The following is a 17,813-nucleotide window of genomic DNA, read 5'->3' as shown; positions in this document are numbered from 1 at the left end:
ATGTAGCAGTGAAAAATCAGAAAAATGGGGTGTTTTCACTTAAGTTACATGATTTGTCCAATGTCTTGACTGAGGTTTGAGGAAAGACTAGAGGTCTAACTGCTTTTGCACCTCCTGGTTAAAGTCTTGGCCGTGTTGAAGCAGCTGTGAAAATAGAATTGCCTCAGTTCTAATTAAAAATCCATGAAATAAAATGGAATCATAGAAGGATTTTAGGTGCAGGAAGATAACCTGCGCCTCCTGAACTGAAATGATGTGTAACCATGCTTGTAGCAGACCAAACAATGATGTTTTGTGATTATGATCTGCTTGCCTTTTGGGAATATCTCGTATTTTTATTTTCCCTGAAAGCATTCAATATGACTGTATTTTCAGATGTACTCCCTGAACAGCATTAAAAATAAATATTACCACACTTGAGAATATTGTTCTGTTTTGCTACAATAATTATCTTAGAACCAACTGTGGGGGAACTCTTGAATTGTACAGAGCTAATTGGATTGAGTTTTGTATTGTTCTCTTCTCTTTCTACAGGAGACCCATGTACAGTTTCTTCTCAGCTGGAGTTAGAAGAGGCCTTTCGGTTGTATGAACTAAACAAGGATTCAGAGCTTCTGATTCATGGTATGGTGAAATTTACTGTATTACTTCTCATGTTTGTACCTGTGAATAAGTGGAATTTTTACCTTGCATTACCTGTGTCTTGCACAGCCTCCTCAATTAAAGCCTGTTGTGGCATTCTGTCAAGAGGATGCTGAAGACCAGGCACCGCAGTTTTTAGCTGTCAGCACTTTGTCAGTGTTCCTTATTAAATTAAGGGAGGAAAAAATACTTGCTGTTAGCTTATTAATGAAAGACAGCCGCTGTCTCTCTCATTCATTCATCCCAAGTGCCTTCGTACACTTGCTGGTAACAAATGGTAGAAGATATATAGTACAGTGTCCTACGCTTTGTTATTGATAAGTGGTTCAGAGCAGCATCTATATTAGGAAAAAAAGTTGATGAGCTCCGTTTGTGATGCCAGATTAGTCAGCAGTTTGACTTTTCTAAACTTAAGTACTTTAGACCAGTTTTGAACCTAATAATATCGTGCCCCTGTTTGATGTGTAATTGTTCAATTTTTATTTTTCAGGGTTATATGCCTATTTTGGTGGCTTCTGCAGTATATTTTTCTTACTGTTTGTAACTTTTTACAAGTAGAAGATAGATTTCAGTTTAACAGAGGTTATAGCAGAAAAGCAGGGGCTCGTTGTAAAGAGTGTTAGTGGGTGTGTTACACATGTCTTAATATGGTCCTTCTCTGAAAGGATGCAAAAAATCTAGTCACCATCAGCTCATTTGGAAGGAAGAGACAGCTTTTCAGCTTCCCACAAAGACTTTTAAAAAGTGGAAGAAGAATGTAATCTTTCTGTATATATTCCACTGTTTCTGTATATATTACTTCAGTATGCTTTTTGATCTGCCCTTTCTTCGTTTATTTTTGTGTTTGATAAGCTTCTGATTAAACCAGCACCAGGGCTATCTGTCCGCAGGTATACTTCTCTCTGACAATTACTGAAGCTAAATAAACTGAAAAAAAATAGGCTAATGTAGACAAGATCATAGGTAGCTGTTAAGATGCTGTAATATAATACATTTATAGTCAAGATTTCCAAATACTGACTGTGATGACTGGTCACATGAGAAACCAGAATCATTGCTTTTTTCTGTAGGAAATAACTTGCTTTATTCTGCTTTTTGCTCGTATTCCTCATGTGTATCACTGTTACGTCCAGCAAAAGGGTTTTGTGGCAGCTTCTCAGGTCACCTGCTCTTGCACAAGGTTTTGTTAAAATGCAGTTTGTGCTGTCTTCCTGAATGGTTGAATGCTTTTCAGAAGTGTTGTATTTAACCCAAAGGTTTATTTTCTGTCCAAAATAAAAATTAATCAGAAGTTAATGTTTTTCTTGCAGTATTTCCTTGTGTACCAGAACGGCCTGGCATGCCTTGTCCAGGAGAAGATAGTAAGTAGGCATTTTAGTTAAGAAGTACAGAAAATGAGGAATTCAGATTTCCTGTTTTAGAATTTTTGATATTCTATGGTTTGGCATCCTACGCTTATGAATATTAATAATGCAGATCTCTACAAATTAAATATTTAAAAGGAATAGAAAGTCTCGCTAAACTTAAATGTTGTTTGTCACTTCTGAATCATTGTTAATAAGCATTTCATGTTCCTGTTAACTATCCATGTCACTCTGCTTTCCTTGCTTTTGCCTCTTCTATCGTGACAGTTTTTTATCCTGTTCCTGTCTTTTTGGTAGTTGCCAGATTGCTGGCTGACTAATGTGAACAAAGGCTTGTAACCAGTGGTACCCAATGGTAACAACTTGTCGTATCACCGTTTAGAGATCTGTGGTTAATTCATTTTAAATTGATGTTTAGGTACTATCAGGAGTATTCTACGAAAACCTCTGAGTTAGATTAGCTGATGTCCTCGACTAAAGACGTAATTTTCCCTCAGTCTTAAAGTTTTATAGAAGAGCATGTGTATGTTATGCACACACGTGTCTGTCAGCTTGATATCCGAGTCTCTGACAAATGTAAATGTGCATGCTTAAAAGTTAACTTTGGCAGTATGGGTAATGCTCCTTTTCTGAAAAACTGAGGTTGCGGACTGAATCAGAAATAGATTTGCATCTCAGTGTAGTTTTGTATATTCTGGTTTTCAATTTTGGTTCCTGACATGCCTCTAGTAATAAAAAAATAATTAAAAAAAAAACCCAAACAGTGGCAGCTGTGGGTCTAAAACACTGGAGGATTTGTGCAAGCAATCTTATAAACCGGGGTGTGCTCCTGAAATTCACCTTCTTTCCTCCTTCCCTTTCCCCACAGCTCCTCCCCAAGTTTAGGTAAGGTAGGTGCGTACTTTGCACACAAGCATTTATATTGTTTGGGCAGTTTTCCTTCTCTTGACTCACTGTTCCTTTTAACTTTGGAAAAGCAGAATTAACTTTGAGTTGATGGGGATATTCTACTTCAAATTTTCTCCAAAACATAAAAAAAAATAAATGAAAAAGATACTTGGAACATGACTCTGTGTTTCTGTAAGGTGCAGGAGTGAAACTTTGCTCTGCAAATCACTCTACACAGAAACGTCCATGAGAAGATGTTGTAGTTCTGTGTTTATATTTTTATGGATATAATCATATGTTTTTCCTCTTAGAATCCATTTATCGCCGAGGCGCCCGCCGGTGGCGAAAGCTCTATTGTGCAAATGGTCACACTTTCCAAGCCAAACGATTTAACAGGGTGAGACTCTTGTTGGGTACTTAAAACCATGGTACAGGGATGTCTTACTTTCATAATTACAATGTCACTGCCTTGAAAAATTATAAGGTAGTTTTATTCTCATTTTTGTTGTTTGTCTATAGTATGTAGACTTTTGGTAACCCTGTTGCTTCAAGAAACGTAATCATTATTAAATTCTCAGGAACTTAGAAAAAAAAAAAAGAAATTGGTTGCAATTCACTTTACATATACTCTGAATTCATGGTATCAATTATATAAATGCTCCTGTGTTCCCTTAAAATCTTCCCAGAGGGCAAGCTTGAACACTGGCATTAGATGACTGTGAGCTGAAAGTGCATTTGCTGTTCTTTAAGTTCTGGGAGTAAAAAGGTCTGAACTCGCTTATGATGCACAGACTTTTCTTTCATGACTTTTAAAGGAAAAACTGAGATGTTTCTCCAAACAGCCTGCTTATGATGGCATGTAATCAACTGAAAATAACAAACCATTTGTAATATTTTCAAGAAGCAATGGTCAAATATAGTTAGCTAACGGACCAAGAAGGTTATCTGTTGTATTTAGAAAAGGCAACAGCAAAAAACAAACCCAAAATATTTGAATAAGCCAGGTTCCTTGACAGCTTCAATAATCTTTCCTTCTTTTCTAAGCTTAGTGTATTGTGTGCTTAATGCTTGAGAATGTCTCCACTAAACTTCAGCTTGAGCATCCTTCATATCTTAACTGCTTTTTTTTTTTTTAACCTCTTCCTGGTCAAAGGCTGTCAAGGCACCATAGTTTAATCACTTTCTGCTCTTGCTTTCATAGACACCCTGTTCTCATGGTTCTTTTGAGTTGTTTTGTGAATGTTCTTCAGTGAATGGTGATCTTCCCACTTCCTCTTAACTGGTGGTTTAATGTGTTGAAGCTTTTGCTCTCCTGCCTTCCTCTGTACAAATGTAAGGACTCATCTACGCAGAGAGGTGACGAGACGGGTAGCAAATTAGCATGGGCACAGCAGCCTGCTGATTCAGCTGCAATGCTTTTGACCTGGAGTTGGCTCACGTCTCTCTGGGTCTGTGTGAAGCAGAAGAGGCTGGCTGTGCCTGCACCTTTCTGTGTAGATGCACACTTTCTGTACAGCGTTTGCTGCTTATTGTTCAGTTTCTAATTTTTTATATCCTCTGTATTGTATCTGCCTGTTCATTCTTAAAGCTTTCAGATAGAGACTCTTGGTATAGCGGCAAGTTCAGTGGGGATCTCTCTAATCTCCTATCCATGTTCTTTGTTAATGAAAATGCGGCTGAATAGTTTTTGTTCAGTTTTGCTCTTTAATCGGTTTTGTTGATTTGTCATTCTAGAGAGCTCATTGTGCCATCTGCACCGACCGAATATGGGGCCTGGGTCGCCAAGGGTATAAATGTATCAATTGCAAACTCCTTGTTCACAAGAAGTGTCACAAACTTGTCAATGTTGAATGTGGCCGTCATACACTACAACCAGTAAGTAAAACTTGTCTGAAAAGTTGTCTTTAAGAAACAACAACCGGCCAAGCAAACAAAAAAGACCATTTTATACTAATGGTTTTCAGACTGTAGTCTGCAAATAATCACAGTAGATGAAACATCATTCTTTGTGGTTACTGTGAAACTTTGCAAGAAAGTTTGGGAATCACTTAGCAAAATGGCAATTTAGTGGCAAGACGGGCGTCTGACTTTCATATCTGATTTTTTCCTGTGTCAAATACAAACATACAAGTGATATTTATCTCATCCTTCGCTATATTGTTACGTGGTGCATATGCACACACACACTATTTTGCATCTTCAAAGTGAGGTACAGGTAAAATAATTCTCTAAACATCTGTTAGATTATTAGACTATTTCCCATTTCACAGAAAAGGAAGATGAAGTGCAGAAGTTTTGACTTTGCGCCCAAGAAATTAAATCATTTTTAGTTCTGAAGTCCCCAGCAAAATTTAGATGATTACTGCTCCTTTAATATTAAAAGCAGACAGCTACAGGTCTACATTTTGTTAATTCATTTGGCTAATATATGTACTGCTGAAGTACTTGAGCTTTTCTGTCTCATTTCTCATCTGCTATACTTTTCTGTGTTGTACTGAGTTGTCACTTGAACAGCTTCTGGAAACATGTCATAACTTCTGGAAAATAGGTAAAATAAGGACTGCAGTGGTTTCTTTTATTGTGTATTGATTAGAACAGTAACTATGTTGACGAATCAAGTTAAAAAGTAGCTAGATTATATTCCTCAGGGATCATTTATTTAATTTATTGTCTCTAAAATAATGTCTCTCACACTTGGACAGTCTATTACAAAAATCCTGTGCATGTTTGCAGGAACCAATAATGCCTATGGATTCATCATCAGTGCATCCAGATAATGTAGAATCGGGTAAGATGAATAATTTTTTTTTCTTTAAATTACTGTAAGTGGCTGAAACATGTACTTTGGGTTTTAAAATGAAACAGAATAACTTTATTTTTAAAACCCTTCTTTACTTTTGTTCATAGAACAAGAAAATTAAGACAGCTTCTTAATGCTAAGGGGGATATAAATATAAACATTCCTCGGTTTTTCATATCTCATCAGTTTAAGAAACTTGGCTAAAGAGGAAGAATTTAGGCTGTCAGTGACACTTTTCCATCAGTAAACCGTGTACTTTAAATGCCCTGATGAAACAAACAGGAAAAAAAAAAAAAAACCAAACCCTAACAGAATTAGCAGGGTTTCTACTGAATCGGGAGCCAAACAAGTTCATTCTTGTAGCAATCAGGGTGATGGTCCTAACGCTTGAATTTTAATATAGACAATGATCTGGTTAAACACCAAACAAACCACTGTTCTGCACAAGATTCTCTGTGTGTGGAGTCAAGATGAATCTGAAGAGATCTCCAAATATAGTTACAGAGTTCTATATTAGCCATAACTGATTATTAATGCAGTATTGCAAAAGAATGATTCTGATGGCTTAAAAAAAAAAGTCAAACCCAACAGTTTTGAATACTTAAAATAGATGCATTTAAACTGTGTATCTTTCTGATTGAGCTCTTGTGTGTGGAAATTTTAAGACAAAAGAAAATACTGTTGTGTCACATCCATCTAATAATTTTTCTTGTACCTCTAGTGATTCCGTACAATCCCTCAAGTCATGAGAGCTTGGACCACGTTGGTGAAGAAAAAGAGGTGAAGTATCGTAACCGTGCTAACTGTATTAAGAGATCTTAAAGCCTTTGTCTCTCAATTTCAAGATTTTAGTAATTTAACTTGTCACAAACTGAAAACTAGTACATAAAGCACATTTGGGTTGCTCACTCAGGTATGTGCATTTATGGCTTGCAAGCTGTTTTATTTTGAACCTTGAGTTGAGATGTGCTTTGACTTGAAGTATTCCAAACTCCTCCAGCTTCATTTGCTCCTTATCTGCCAAGTCTCCTCTGCCATCTTCCTTTCCACTCGCATTCCTTTCCAGACCAGTGCAGTTTTAAGAAAAACAAGTGTTAATTGAATCAGTTGTCTATATTAATTTTGCTGTTCTATTTGAAATGCTAACTTTTGCAGTTGTTAAAATTGGCAGGCCTGCTTACTAATGTCAAATTATCTTTATCAAAAGGCAATGAGCATTAGAGAAAGTGGCAAAGCTTCCTCCAGTCTGGGTCTTCAGGATTTTGATTTGCTCCGAGTTATAGGAAGAGGCAGTTATGCTAAAGTACTGCTTGTTCGATTGAAGAAAACTGAACGTATTTATGCGATGAAAGTGGTGAAGAAAGAGCTCGTCAATGATGATGAGGTAGGCAAGCTTTTTATCAATAAATCAGCTCTTCCAAAGAGCTTCAGTATCTACGACAAGGTGGGAGCCAGGCTTCTGGGTCTGCAAGGCTCACTGAAAATTATACATGCAGTTTCTTATACATACTATACTACAGAAGGTTCACAAGACAGATAACCAACTTTGAGGTCTTCATTGACAGACTGGTAGCTCACAGCTGCCCTCCTGTGCCAGCAGTTTCTGTCACGAGCCTCACTGCCTCCGTTGTCAGTGTCTCCTTTTGTGATCAGTACTGTCTGCAGCAGTTCTCCTGCAGAATTCAAGTTAATAAGCCTGGCTTGCTTCGTTATTTTGGAGCAGTATCCCATGTATCTCCTATTATGTTGGCTTGCTGGGCTGAAAAAGAGATGGGGGGAGTCTGGTTTTCATATGTTCAAGTTTTGTTTTTTTGTCACGAAGGAGAGCTCCCAATGTCATTTTAATTGCTCTTTAAATTGGACCTCCATCTTAACAATTTGTTTGTAGCTTATCCAGTGATTAGTAGAAACTAACCAGAAATTGCAGTATTGAACTGCTGAACACCTCTTGTTGCTGAAGATTTCCCTTGTGTTTCTTTAGGCTACTCTAAAAAGACTCAAGTGACTGTGGTTTGCTGCCCGAGAGTTTTTGCGTTTATTTCTCAGTTTGCCATTGATTTCTTCTGCATTTCTTGATGCTACTTTACATTTGTCTGCACCGGTTTATGTTTTATAGATGAGTGTGTCAGTGTTTTTTCATTCCCAAGTGTAATTACACAATGAGGCTAAAAGTACGGGACACGCGAGAGGAAAAAAAAGAATATGCTAAATTGTCTTACTTCACATTGGAGAACTATATAATATTTGATTTCTTGCAAGTAAAATGAGGATGGCAAAACACTTTAATATCTTTCTGCTAATTGTCATTAATACTTGACCTAAAAAGTGCAACGATCCTTTTCTGAATGTCGATTTTCTTGAATATATAGGATATTGATTGGGTTCAGACAGAGAAACACGTCTTTGAACAGGCTTCAAATCATCCCTTTCTTGTTGGACTACACTCTTGCTTCCAGACAGAAAGCAGGTAAAGGTCATGAGATAATAAGAAGATTGTCTTATTCAAAAAATATTTCATACTGTTAGGCACCTCAAAGGCTTATTTAAAGCATTAAGTGTTAGGTAGGTAGCGAAAGTCAATGTGCTGTAAATCATTGTAGCATTTTATGAGCAAAAGGCCATGTTCATCATCTAAGCTTCTCAGATGGGGAAGATGCAAAAGAATGTAAAGTACTGGTAGGTATGATGGGAAGGATTCTGGACAGGAAGAGAGGTGCAGCTAGCAGAAAAAAAAGGCTTAAAAATATGAGATAGAAGACAGAACTGACAATGGGAGGGGAAAAAAGGTTTAGGGAGAGAGAAATCAGAAGTACAAAAAATGAGGAGATTTATCTCAAACTTGCATGGACTCTCTGGAGATGAGTCTCTGAGCAAAACTTGGAAAATAGTACGTGAATTTTAAAAAGGAAAACAGTAATAGAGATGAAAATGATTCTTTTCCTATGTGTTTATATATAGGAGAAGAGATTGCAGTAGATGAATAAATTACTATTCTATACAGTAATAATTTTCAGTGTATACAAAACATAGTTGTTGTATATTTAAACAACATCCTTGCTGTTTGAAAAGGTGACAAGCTAGTGCAGGGAAGTGGGAAGAAAGAGTGTTTGTAATATACTAATAGTACTAAGCACAGACAAAGGAGATTGAAGGGATCAGGAGGGAAAATGAGAAAATTTTTCTGGTTTGTGCATAGAAACTGATGTGAGTCTATTTATATAGTAACACGTGTAATAATGACAAGGAGTAGCTGTAATGGATTACGAATGTGGGAAGGATTACTTACTTTCCTTTAACAATAAGGGAATTATTTAGAGAAACTTCATATACTTAATTTTTAACTCTGGGAATTCATTCAAAGGGAGGGAAGATGGTGAAACCAGCCATATTACCAGAGAGATGGGAGGAGTTGAACTGACATTGTTCGATAACAGACCTGGAACATCTCAAACCTCTTTCAGCCTTGTATACAATTATTTTTAACACACTCCTGTGTGTTTCAGGTTATTCTTTGTTATAGAGTACGTAAACGGAGGAGATCTAATGTTTCATATGCAGAGACAGAGAAAGCTGCCAGAGGAGCATGCCAGGTATGTCTAATTTCAAATTTCTTGTGTCAAAACAGTTGGTTTTCTGACACAGTGCAGTAGTGCAGAGATTATGATGATGAGCTAGCAAATCCTCTCCAGATGTTAAGGATTTAAGAAACGTGAAACTGCATCCTCACTTTTTAATGCTGCAAGCTACCATATTTTTGTTTCAAGGAGGAACTGTAATAGGTATTGAAGTCACCTAGATAACTTCAGTCCGATTCTGATTTTTTTTTTTTTTCCTGGAAAAACACTTTTGTGTGTGTGGTTTTTTTGTTGTTGTTTTTTTTTAACTGTCTAATGATATCAATGTGTTTCTCTTACAACAACCACTACCAGCTGTCCAGGCAAATGCTGAGTTCTTGGTGCATATGCTTCATCTCAGATGGTGAGATGAAAGGGATGATTTCAGTAGACATTAATATTAATTAAAAATAATTTTTGAAGTGACTGTGGGTAGAAATGTTTGTATGATTATAAACAACTTATCCACTTCTCTGATGAAAAATAATAGAATACAGGGGATTATATTTAGAAAAGTGTCATATGACTGAGACTGTTGTTGTGGTTTGGGTTTTTGATTACTTGAGTCATCAATATCTCTTTCTACACTAGGTTTTATTCTGCTGAAATTAGTCTAGCTTTGAACTATTTACATGAACGAGGGATAATCTACAGAGATTTAAAACTGGATAATGTGCTACTAGATTCTGAAGGGCATATTAAACTCACAGATTACGGCATGTGCAAGGTAAGCTCTAGTTCCTTGCTAACCAGTAAAATCAACAATTATGAAATGGTCATAAATTAAGATGCGGAGGCTTAAAACCGTGAAATTTCAAGGTATTCATTTATACACAGTGCAGACAGGCTGGTAGTCATTTCAATTTTACAAATGGAGAAAAGAAAAAGAAATGCTAAAGTGCACAGATTACATATATGTACTGTTCATGTCTTTATGAAGTTGCTGTATCAACATGACTGGGAGCGGTAGGTTGAAATAATCAAGATAACTTGATTTCAAAAAGAGCGAGAGGTTGAAATATATCGCTCCCACCTGCTGTCATTTGGATTCTATGACACTCCCCCGTTTTCTCTAGAAAAACTTTGTCACTGCAAAGACACTGGAGCACAGGTTTGACTTTGCCATGGAATTGCCATTATGCTGCTCTACTAGAACTACTTTAAATGCTATAATTTTGGCTAAGCGACTGAAAAGCATGAAATAACGTGAGTAGGTGAAGGGCCTCAGGAGGTCTAATCCATCCTCCTGCTCAAAGCAGGGTCAGCTATGAGATCAGGCCAGGTTACTGAGGCCTTTATTCATTTTGGCCTTGAAAACTTCCAAGGATGAAGACTGCCCGACTCCCATGGGAAAACCCCCCCATCCTGCATCCCATGCTCTTCTCTGAAAAGCTTGTATCTGTTGATAGCAGCACCCCGGTCGTGTAAGCTGTTCCATCATGCCTCAGTTATTCCCACTTGCCTATTGCTGGAGAGGTGGTGGAGCTTACTGGCTAAAACCTTAAAAGATGACGTTGTCAGTAGGTATGTGCCATCCTCCTGCCTTCTGAAACAAGTAGTGTTTTGTATTCATTTACATACAGATTTAAATATAGTTTTACTAAAACGAAAGCAGTTTATTCAGGACACTTAGTTCAAAATTAAGTTCTTAGCAGAGGGGGAGTGTGGGATCTTTGGCAAACTGTGAAGTATTTTCTTCCCATCTTTTCTTAAAGGAGGGTCTGAGGCCTGGTGACACAACCAGCACATTCTGTGGGACTCCAAACTATATTGCACCTGAAATTCTCCGGGGAGAGGATTATGGTAAATTGAATTTTTCACTGCTACCGTGTAACTTTCACTTGTCTCTTACTTCTTACTCAAGCTGCTTAGCAGCAGAAAGTATAAATCTCCCTTAGACACATGATCAGTCTTAATTCAGCCTCCTGTCTGAAAAAGTGAATAAACCATTCAAAGGAAGAGCAGAAGACATCACACCAAGCAAATGAGATACCCTGCCTTCCACCCTTTAAGTTCTTTTTGTCAGTCTCGAAGAATAACTTGAGTCTTCTGATCTTCTTATTGTTTATAACTATTCTAGATACTACCAATGATAAACTTGCAGTCTTGAATTGTGTTGAGTTTTGGAGCTTTATATTTGGCGGCAGTGATAGTATTACATATAAATGCATTGTGAAGGGCCTAGATAGTAGACATCCCTTTCACAAATCTCTGTTAAAAATGAAATTGTCTATGCGATTGCTTGTTCAGGAAGCCCACAAGATTACTGAAGCAAGAGACTTAAGAGAGTATAGAAGGCTTGCTGTGTATGCTTCCTGTTGCTTACCCTTTCTTCCTAAGCTTCCAGTACTGTGCCAAGCAGATCTTTGATCTATTTTCTTTCCTTAAGATTTTAATAAGTTCTACAATCAGTTCCTATTTTAAAAAAAAAAAAAAAGTATATATCTTTTTTTAAATCTACCATCTTATTTCAATCAAATGTCTCTTTCAGACTGGCTTCATGTCTTCCTTCCTTATTACAAACTTTCCAGGCCAACCCGACTATGTCAGTCCCAGCCCTAGCTACTGGAATTTTTTTTCTTTAGCAGTGAATAGTAGAATAGATATGCTTAGCTCCATAAATTACTGTCTTGCTACCATTAAGAACCACATACTTCCTCCTTGTCCCCCACCCTGGATAGCCAACCCCCTGTTGGTTAGTAATGACTAGGCTTAAATATTATCTAAACCTTCGTTAAGGTCCTAGCACCAACCTTTAAACTGCATTTCCTTTTCTTTGTACATCATTCCCTCCTCTGCGCACGTAACGAACCAAGTCATGTCTAGTACAACTGTTACCTCTCCTTTGTTCAGACAATGGGAAAGACTGGCAATACTTAAATTTTTGAATTAATTCTTTCTTCTCAAAACATGTCTGTCTTTAGCCCCAAAAGTGTTGTTATTTTTGCTCCAAACTATGTTGGGTGGTGTTTTCTCATTGGAATTCTAGGCTTCAGTGTAGACTGGTGGGCACTTGGTGTGCTGATGTTTGAAATGATGGCGGGCCGGTCACCATTTGATATTGTCGGGAGTTCTGACAATCCTGATCAGAACACAGAAGATTATCTTTTCCAAGGTAAGTGCCAGGAGTGTTCCTGGACTTCAGTGCTTTGTTTCTGCTTACCTTTAATTTTAAAGATGCAAAGGCTGATATGAACCTTGTTTTCTTGCAGTAATTTTGGAAAAACAGATCCGAATTCCTCGATCGCTTTCTGTTAAAGCAGCGGGTGTTCTAAAGAGTTTCCTTAATAAGGTAAGAGCTAAAGGGGACTAAACCTTTTCAAGGGCAGCTGGGGTTTTTTGTTTGTTTTTTTTTTTTAAAACCTGTTGGCTAATCAGTGTGTAGTAGACATACTTTATCTGCCAGATACAGAAATAGGGTAGAAAGGGTGTGAGCCTAAAGCAGAATTCCAGTGGGGCTGGGGGATCTATTCTAGCTACTTGTCTTAAAATCTGAAGCTCCAGGTTCTCAGGCTGGGATCATGAGTAAATTTCAACTTGAAAGGCTTAAAAATGGTCAGAGTGATTTCTTTAACCTGGGGAATTGGACAAACTTACCAGATTTATTTTGGTTCTTAAAGAGAAGCAGCTTAGCAAATCACTGTGACAGCTGCTGACGACTTCATCGAGGGAAATGCAGAGGCAGTGTATGCTCAGTGTTTGCTGGTAGCTAACTAGCCTGAGAGTCAAAAAGGGCATATGTGGTAGTGGGCTAGTCTGAGAACGTGCTGGCCTTTATTTAGTGAGTGTTAGATGAGTGGCGAGAAAGAGGCACAGGAGAAAAGAGATTTGGCTAAATTATTCTGAGAAAGTAATACTGTTCAAGAACACTGCTTCTGTTACAGCCCCTTGGTAGTGTGTGCGTACGTGTACACGGAGATGGAATTGTCTTGTTAAAATAACCTCCTTTCCGCCGTATTTATCAGCTTGCTCTGAAACATATGGGATGCTTAAACAGGTCAGAATAAAAACGAAGAGAGATGGCATGGTTGTTTATACAAAATTACGTTAAAGGCTTCCATGTATTCATGCCTATTTCAGACAGTAAATTGGAACAGTTTCCAAAATAAATAACGCTAACTTAGTTCTTCAGTGTCCCTTGTAACTCTGGTGTTTCATTTCTCACGGAATTTGTAACATTTGTATTTTATTCATGTGTAGGCCATGACACCCACTTAGAAATCTTTTCTCCCTCGCGCAGGATCCAAAGGAACGTTTAGGCTGCCATCCTCAAACGGGATTTGCAGATATCCAGGGACATCCATTCTTTCGCAACGTTGATTGGGATCTGGTACGTGAATGCCCAGTGGCTGGGCTTATTTTCTTTGTACACAGCGATGGCTTGACAACTTATTTTGAGCATGAGAGATGACCTTAAGCATAAAAACCTTAAGCTCTTACCTTATGATGTACCATAATGACAGTACAGAATCTTTTAACCCTTTTACACACAGTAAGTACAGTAGATTAATAGAATGATTGTAGAAAGTATGCAAAAGAAACTTAATAGTAACTGCCAGCCTTGTTTAAAAATAATTCAATGGGTTGTAACTCATTCTTGGCGTCACTAAGTGCATTTATTCTTAGATGGAGCAAAAGCAAGTGGTGCCGCCGTTTAAACCAAATATATCTGGAGAATTCGGTCTGGATAACTTTGATTCCCAGTTCACCAACGAACCTGTGCAGCTCACTCCAGATGATGAGTAAGTAATGTAGAATTTAAGAAGTTCTGATAAGTCAGTGAAGGAGTTACAAAACGTCATTTAATAGCTGTAGTTGTGGTACACAGAGTATACGTAAAGAAGTAAATAACACTTTCTTGTGTTAGTTTGGAGAAAGTTCTGTTATGTGTCCTCATGGCAGACTTGGTATGGCTGGGTTAAGTATTGTACTCTGGCATGATGTAAAACTCAGCTAACAGTGGGAAAGTTGCTATAAAGAATCTTAGTTCAGGGAAAGATGAATAAGTGCTATTTTGCAAGTTTTAGCGGCATCGTCTGCAAGAAACGAACGTGTGAAGGAAAAGACCTGTTTTGTCAAGTGGTTTATTTTTGCATTACTTTAAGCCATGGTATTTCTAGAATGTTGGGTTTAGGTTGAATTCATCTTGGGTGTTCTGAACAAGAGAAGATGCTTTGTTTGGCTTGTTCAGGTATTTGAAATTGTTAGTAAGTGAAGTGAGGATTATCCTGGCTGAAAAGCCTTGATAAAATGCATGATAATGTGTTTGATTTTGGTAGTGGGTTTGTGGTTCCGTACTCCCGAGGGGCCCTGATTTGGGATGAGGAGGGAAGGGCCTTTCTAGTTTGACTGAGCCACTGCTGTTCGCATTTTAGGAATTTTTCTAGGGTTTTGTATGATGTTCATGTAGTATGTAAACACAAAGAGTGAATATTAAATGTTACCTATGCACCTTAATTAGGTCTGAGATCCAGCTTCCTTCTTCACCCCTTTGTAAATGCATAATGTGCAAATAAAGTATAGAAAAGTTGCTGATGCAGGTGCAGTATCTATCGCATCCTAATGTTTTCAGTTTTTTACAAACCTGACTGTTCTGGGAAAGTTTTAAAACTGCAAACCTTGCAGATTGCTTTATGGGGAGAATATGTGCATGGGAGCAGCCCAGTCGCTGCTCCTGGGTGGGTTTGTGGTCTGCTACCATTATAGGCACTAGAAAAAAAAGCAGTGGTAACTGTAAGGATAGAGAGGGACTAAAGAGAGAGGGGAAGTGTTCTCAATTGCAATCCGCTGTGCAGGTCTAAGTTTTCAGACAAACTATCAGTTAATATTGTTACCTTTTTAATTTTGCTGAACTAATGACTGTTTTTTTTTAATCTTAATAGTGATATTGTGAAGAAGATTGACCAGTCTGAATTCGAAGGCTTTGAATATATAAATCCTCTTTTGATGTCAGCTGAGGAATGTGTCTGAATTCTCCGTTTGTGGGCTGTGCCAATTGTTACTCTGTTTGCTTCTGCATGGATAAACATCTCTTCATTTGGATGCACTTGCATAAAATGAGTAACTGAACATCTTACCCTTGCCACCGAGCGTGAATTACTCACTAATTTTCTTTTTGTATTAATTGTCGTCCAGGACAGTTGTTACGCTGAACCTTCGGCTGCCAGATTTGAAATGTTAAACTTTCCAACAGTCTTGCCAAACTTGAATTTTAATGTAGAAGTTGGGCTCTGGGGCTCCTGCCTGGGGTCTGGCTCTATAACCGGCCAATACAGCGTTCTGATAAAGGAAAGTTTTCTTATTGCTTTAAGAACACAAATTGCATTAGGGGCAGTAATAAAATATCACTAAAGGACTTCCATTTTTCCAGCGAGACAAGTAAGACCCTACGACTTCTGTAGTTCTAAATCTCTCCTCTCTGAACATCTGATTTCCCCGTTCTCCTAGACTTAGAAGTTAGAGCTATGTTATCGCCCTTCAGCTTGAAGTGACAGCAGGAGAGCAGATTTTTAAACGGAATAGGTCAAGGATGGCTGCTTTCACAGAGTGTATTGATCCTATCCTAAAGGAGGTGATTAACTCAATATTAGAATCAATAGACTTTGCTCTGCCATTATACACTAGGAATTGTACGCTGGTACACAGAGAGTGCCTTTCTGAGCCTGTCCCTTTCTGTGAGGGTTGTACGTGGTATAAAGTGTCAGTTTAAATAAATGGGATTCAATTAATACTTTAAAAAGTTAAAATCTGTAGAGTGTAATTTAGCAGTAATGGGCAGCTAATGTTGACAGATGTAGAACCTCATACTGTTATTTATTGCTTTTACACTTTCTGTCTTAACGTGTGCAGTTCTGATACAGTTACAGCATGGCCTAGATAAGGGCATTTGTTCTCTTGGTTTTAATTTTACTGCCATACTGTTGGAAATGCATTCCGCTTCGCCAGTGGAAAAAGCACACCTGGAAAAAAATAGGTGCTGTCCACAATGACTCCCTTAACTTCTGCACTTAGGGAGGGTGATTTGTAATCACAATCAAACCTTAAATGTTGGTAGTAGGCTCAAAGTTAATAGTAAAGCAATTGGAATAAATTGAAAGAACGGTTCAAACTAGGACTTTTGGGAGGTGTGATTCTTACATTTCATGTTAGTGAATAGTGTAATATACAGCACAGATAATTCTTATTTTTAATGTTTAAGGAATAGTTTTGAATGTCATAGGCTGAAGAAATGCCAAATGTACTTTTTTTTTATTTTGGGGAAAAGGGATTAAGAGACATTGAAGAAAAGACTGTGTTATGTAAGTAAGAGCTGTAAGGCAGGCTAAGCGTTACCAAAAGCAGATCTAAGTATCTGTAAGCACAAGTTAGCAAACCTCATCTGAAGCTTTTAATAAGACTTTCTGCTTGGTCGGTGTCTCTCCTTGAAAATCCTTCTATGGCGACGCTGTAAATCCGTAGCACAGCTCTTCCGGTGTGTGTTTTTTCACTTACATGTTAGCTTCAAGGAGGGAGATTGCACAAATACTCAGCAGTGGCATGGTGTGGTATTCAGTTCATGTTTTTCTTTGGAATGTGAATAGGAAACTTCTAAGTATTGGGCTGAGTTTTCAAAACTGGGAAGTGATCAGAGGAGCCTCGGTTTCAGGGAAGCATTGAACCTCCGCACTGTTAAGAATCAGGTTCCCTTAAATTCAAGTTGTGTATTTTCAAATGTAAAATACCGGAGTAAACCTTCTTTTAAAGAGCAGCTGGTAACTGCAGCATGTTTACTTCATGTCAAGTGAGCTGCTTACGTGCAGTTTTAAAACTGTGATTCATTGTTTAGCCTCTGACTTCTACACCTGCGTGACTAGGTTAGACATCAGGACTTAACCGATATTAAACTTGGAAGTTATTTAAAGCAAACAAGAAAAGCCTTGTCTCTGCAGTGGCTTAATTTCATATGGGGTATTAAGTAAAACGGCTTTATGTAAGGAAGGGCATTTCTGCTATTCATCACAGAAGAGTAATGGAGTAAAACGCTGTCTTTTGTGCTTAAAGCAAAAGTTGATTTTTTTTTTAATAAAGTCACAGAAAAGATACTTTTTCTACTTACTTATCTAACTGTTCAGAATGTTGCTAAGTGACAAACACCTTAAATAACTGTAAATCCATTTTTCAACTTCAGTTTTCTCCAAAGTGCCATGATATTAACAGTTATTTTTCATTGTTAAGCATATAGCAACTGTCATAAATATTCAGAAAGGACCTTGGGTGTAAACAGTCCAGTGCAGTAGGCTTTGTCTTTTGGAGAAAGTGTCTGCATCAGAAGCATGATGTATTTATGTGGAGTAACCTCCTTTTTGTATACGAGTTGGATTCTTATGGGTGCTCTGCTAGTTGATATTGTCACTACTATTTTCGTGTTTCATATGGAATATGGTCTTGAACATTGTTGTGTAATCATTCCCTTTATTTGTGCACACTTTTTACTTTAAATAAAACATTTATATTAGGCCTCTGTGT

At 37.7% G+C, this 17,813-nt stretch overlaps 1 protein-coding gene across 2 annotated transcripts in view; it reads left to right on the top strand.

The window, feature by feature from the left end:
- The window catches only part of PRKCI (protein kinase C iota), a 33,291-nt gene extending 15,487 nt beyond the window's left edge, over positions 1-17,804 (top strand). For both annotated transcript variants that reach the window (XM_087739225.1, XM_087739224.1), the window contains exons 3-18: positions 535-624; positions 1,953-2,003; positions 3,206-3,291; positions 4,629-4,769; positions 5,628-5,682; positions 6,416-6,474; positions 6,902-7,078; positions 8,064-8,161; positions 9,198-9,284; positions 9,900-10,035; positions 11,024-11,111; positions 12,298-12,423; positions 12,521-12,600; positions 13,549-13,638; positions 13,935-14,050; positions 15,191-17,804. In XM_087739225.1, coding sequence (XP_087595351.1) covers positions 535-624; positions 1,953-2,003; positions 3,206-3,291; positions 4,629-4,769; positions 5,628-5,682; positions 6,416-6,474; positions 6,902-7,078; positions 8,064-8,161; positions 9,198-9,284; positions 9,900-10,035; positions 11,024-11,111; positions 12,298-12,423; positions 12,521-12,600; positions 13,549-13,638; positions 13,935-14,050; positions 15,191-15,278 — 1,568 coding nt within the window. In that variant the 3' untranslated portion in view covers positions 15,279-17,804. The remainder of the gene's footprint in view (positions 1-534; positions 625-1,952; positions 2,004-3,205; positions 3,292-4,628; positions 4,770-5,627; positions 5,683-6,415; positions 6,475-6,901; positions 7,079-8,063; positions 8,162-9,197; positions 9,285-9,899; positions 10,036-11,023; positions 11,112-12,297; positions 12,424-12,520; positions 12,601-13,548; positions 13,639-13,934; positions 14,051-15,190) is intronic.
- Positions 17,805-17,813: the final 9 nt, after the last annotated feature.

Source organism: Nipponia nippon, unplaced genomic scaffold (genome assembly GCF_047370975.1).
Source record: "Nipponia nippon isolate SJK-2023a ecotype South Korea unplaced genomic scaffold, ASM4737097v1 scaffold_7, whole genome shotgun sequence".
Classification (NCBI taxonomy): domain Eukaryota; kingdom Metazoa; phylum Chordata; class Aves; order Pelecaniformes; family Threskiornithidae; genus Nipponia; species Nipponia nippon.
Note: the sequence above shows the minus strand (reverse complement) of the source record. Positions and strands in the feature narration are given on the sequence as shown.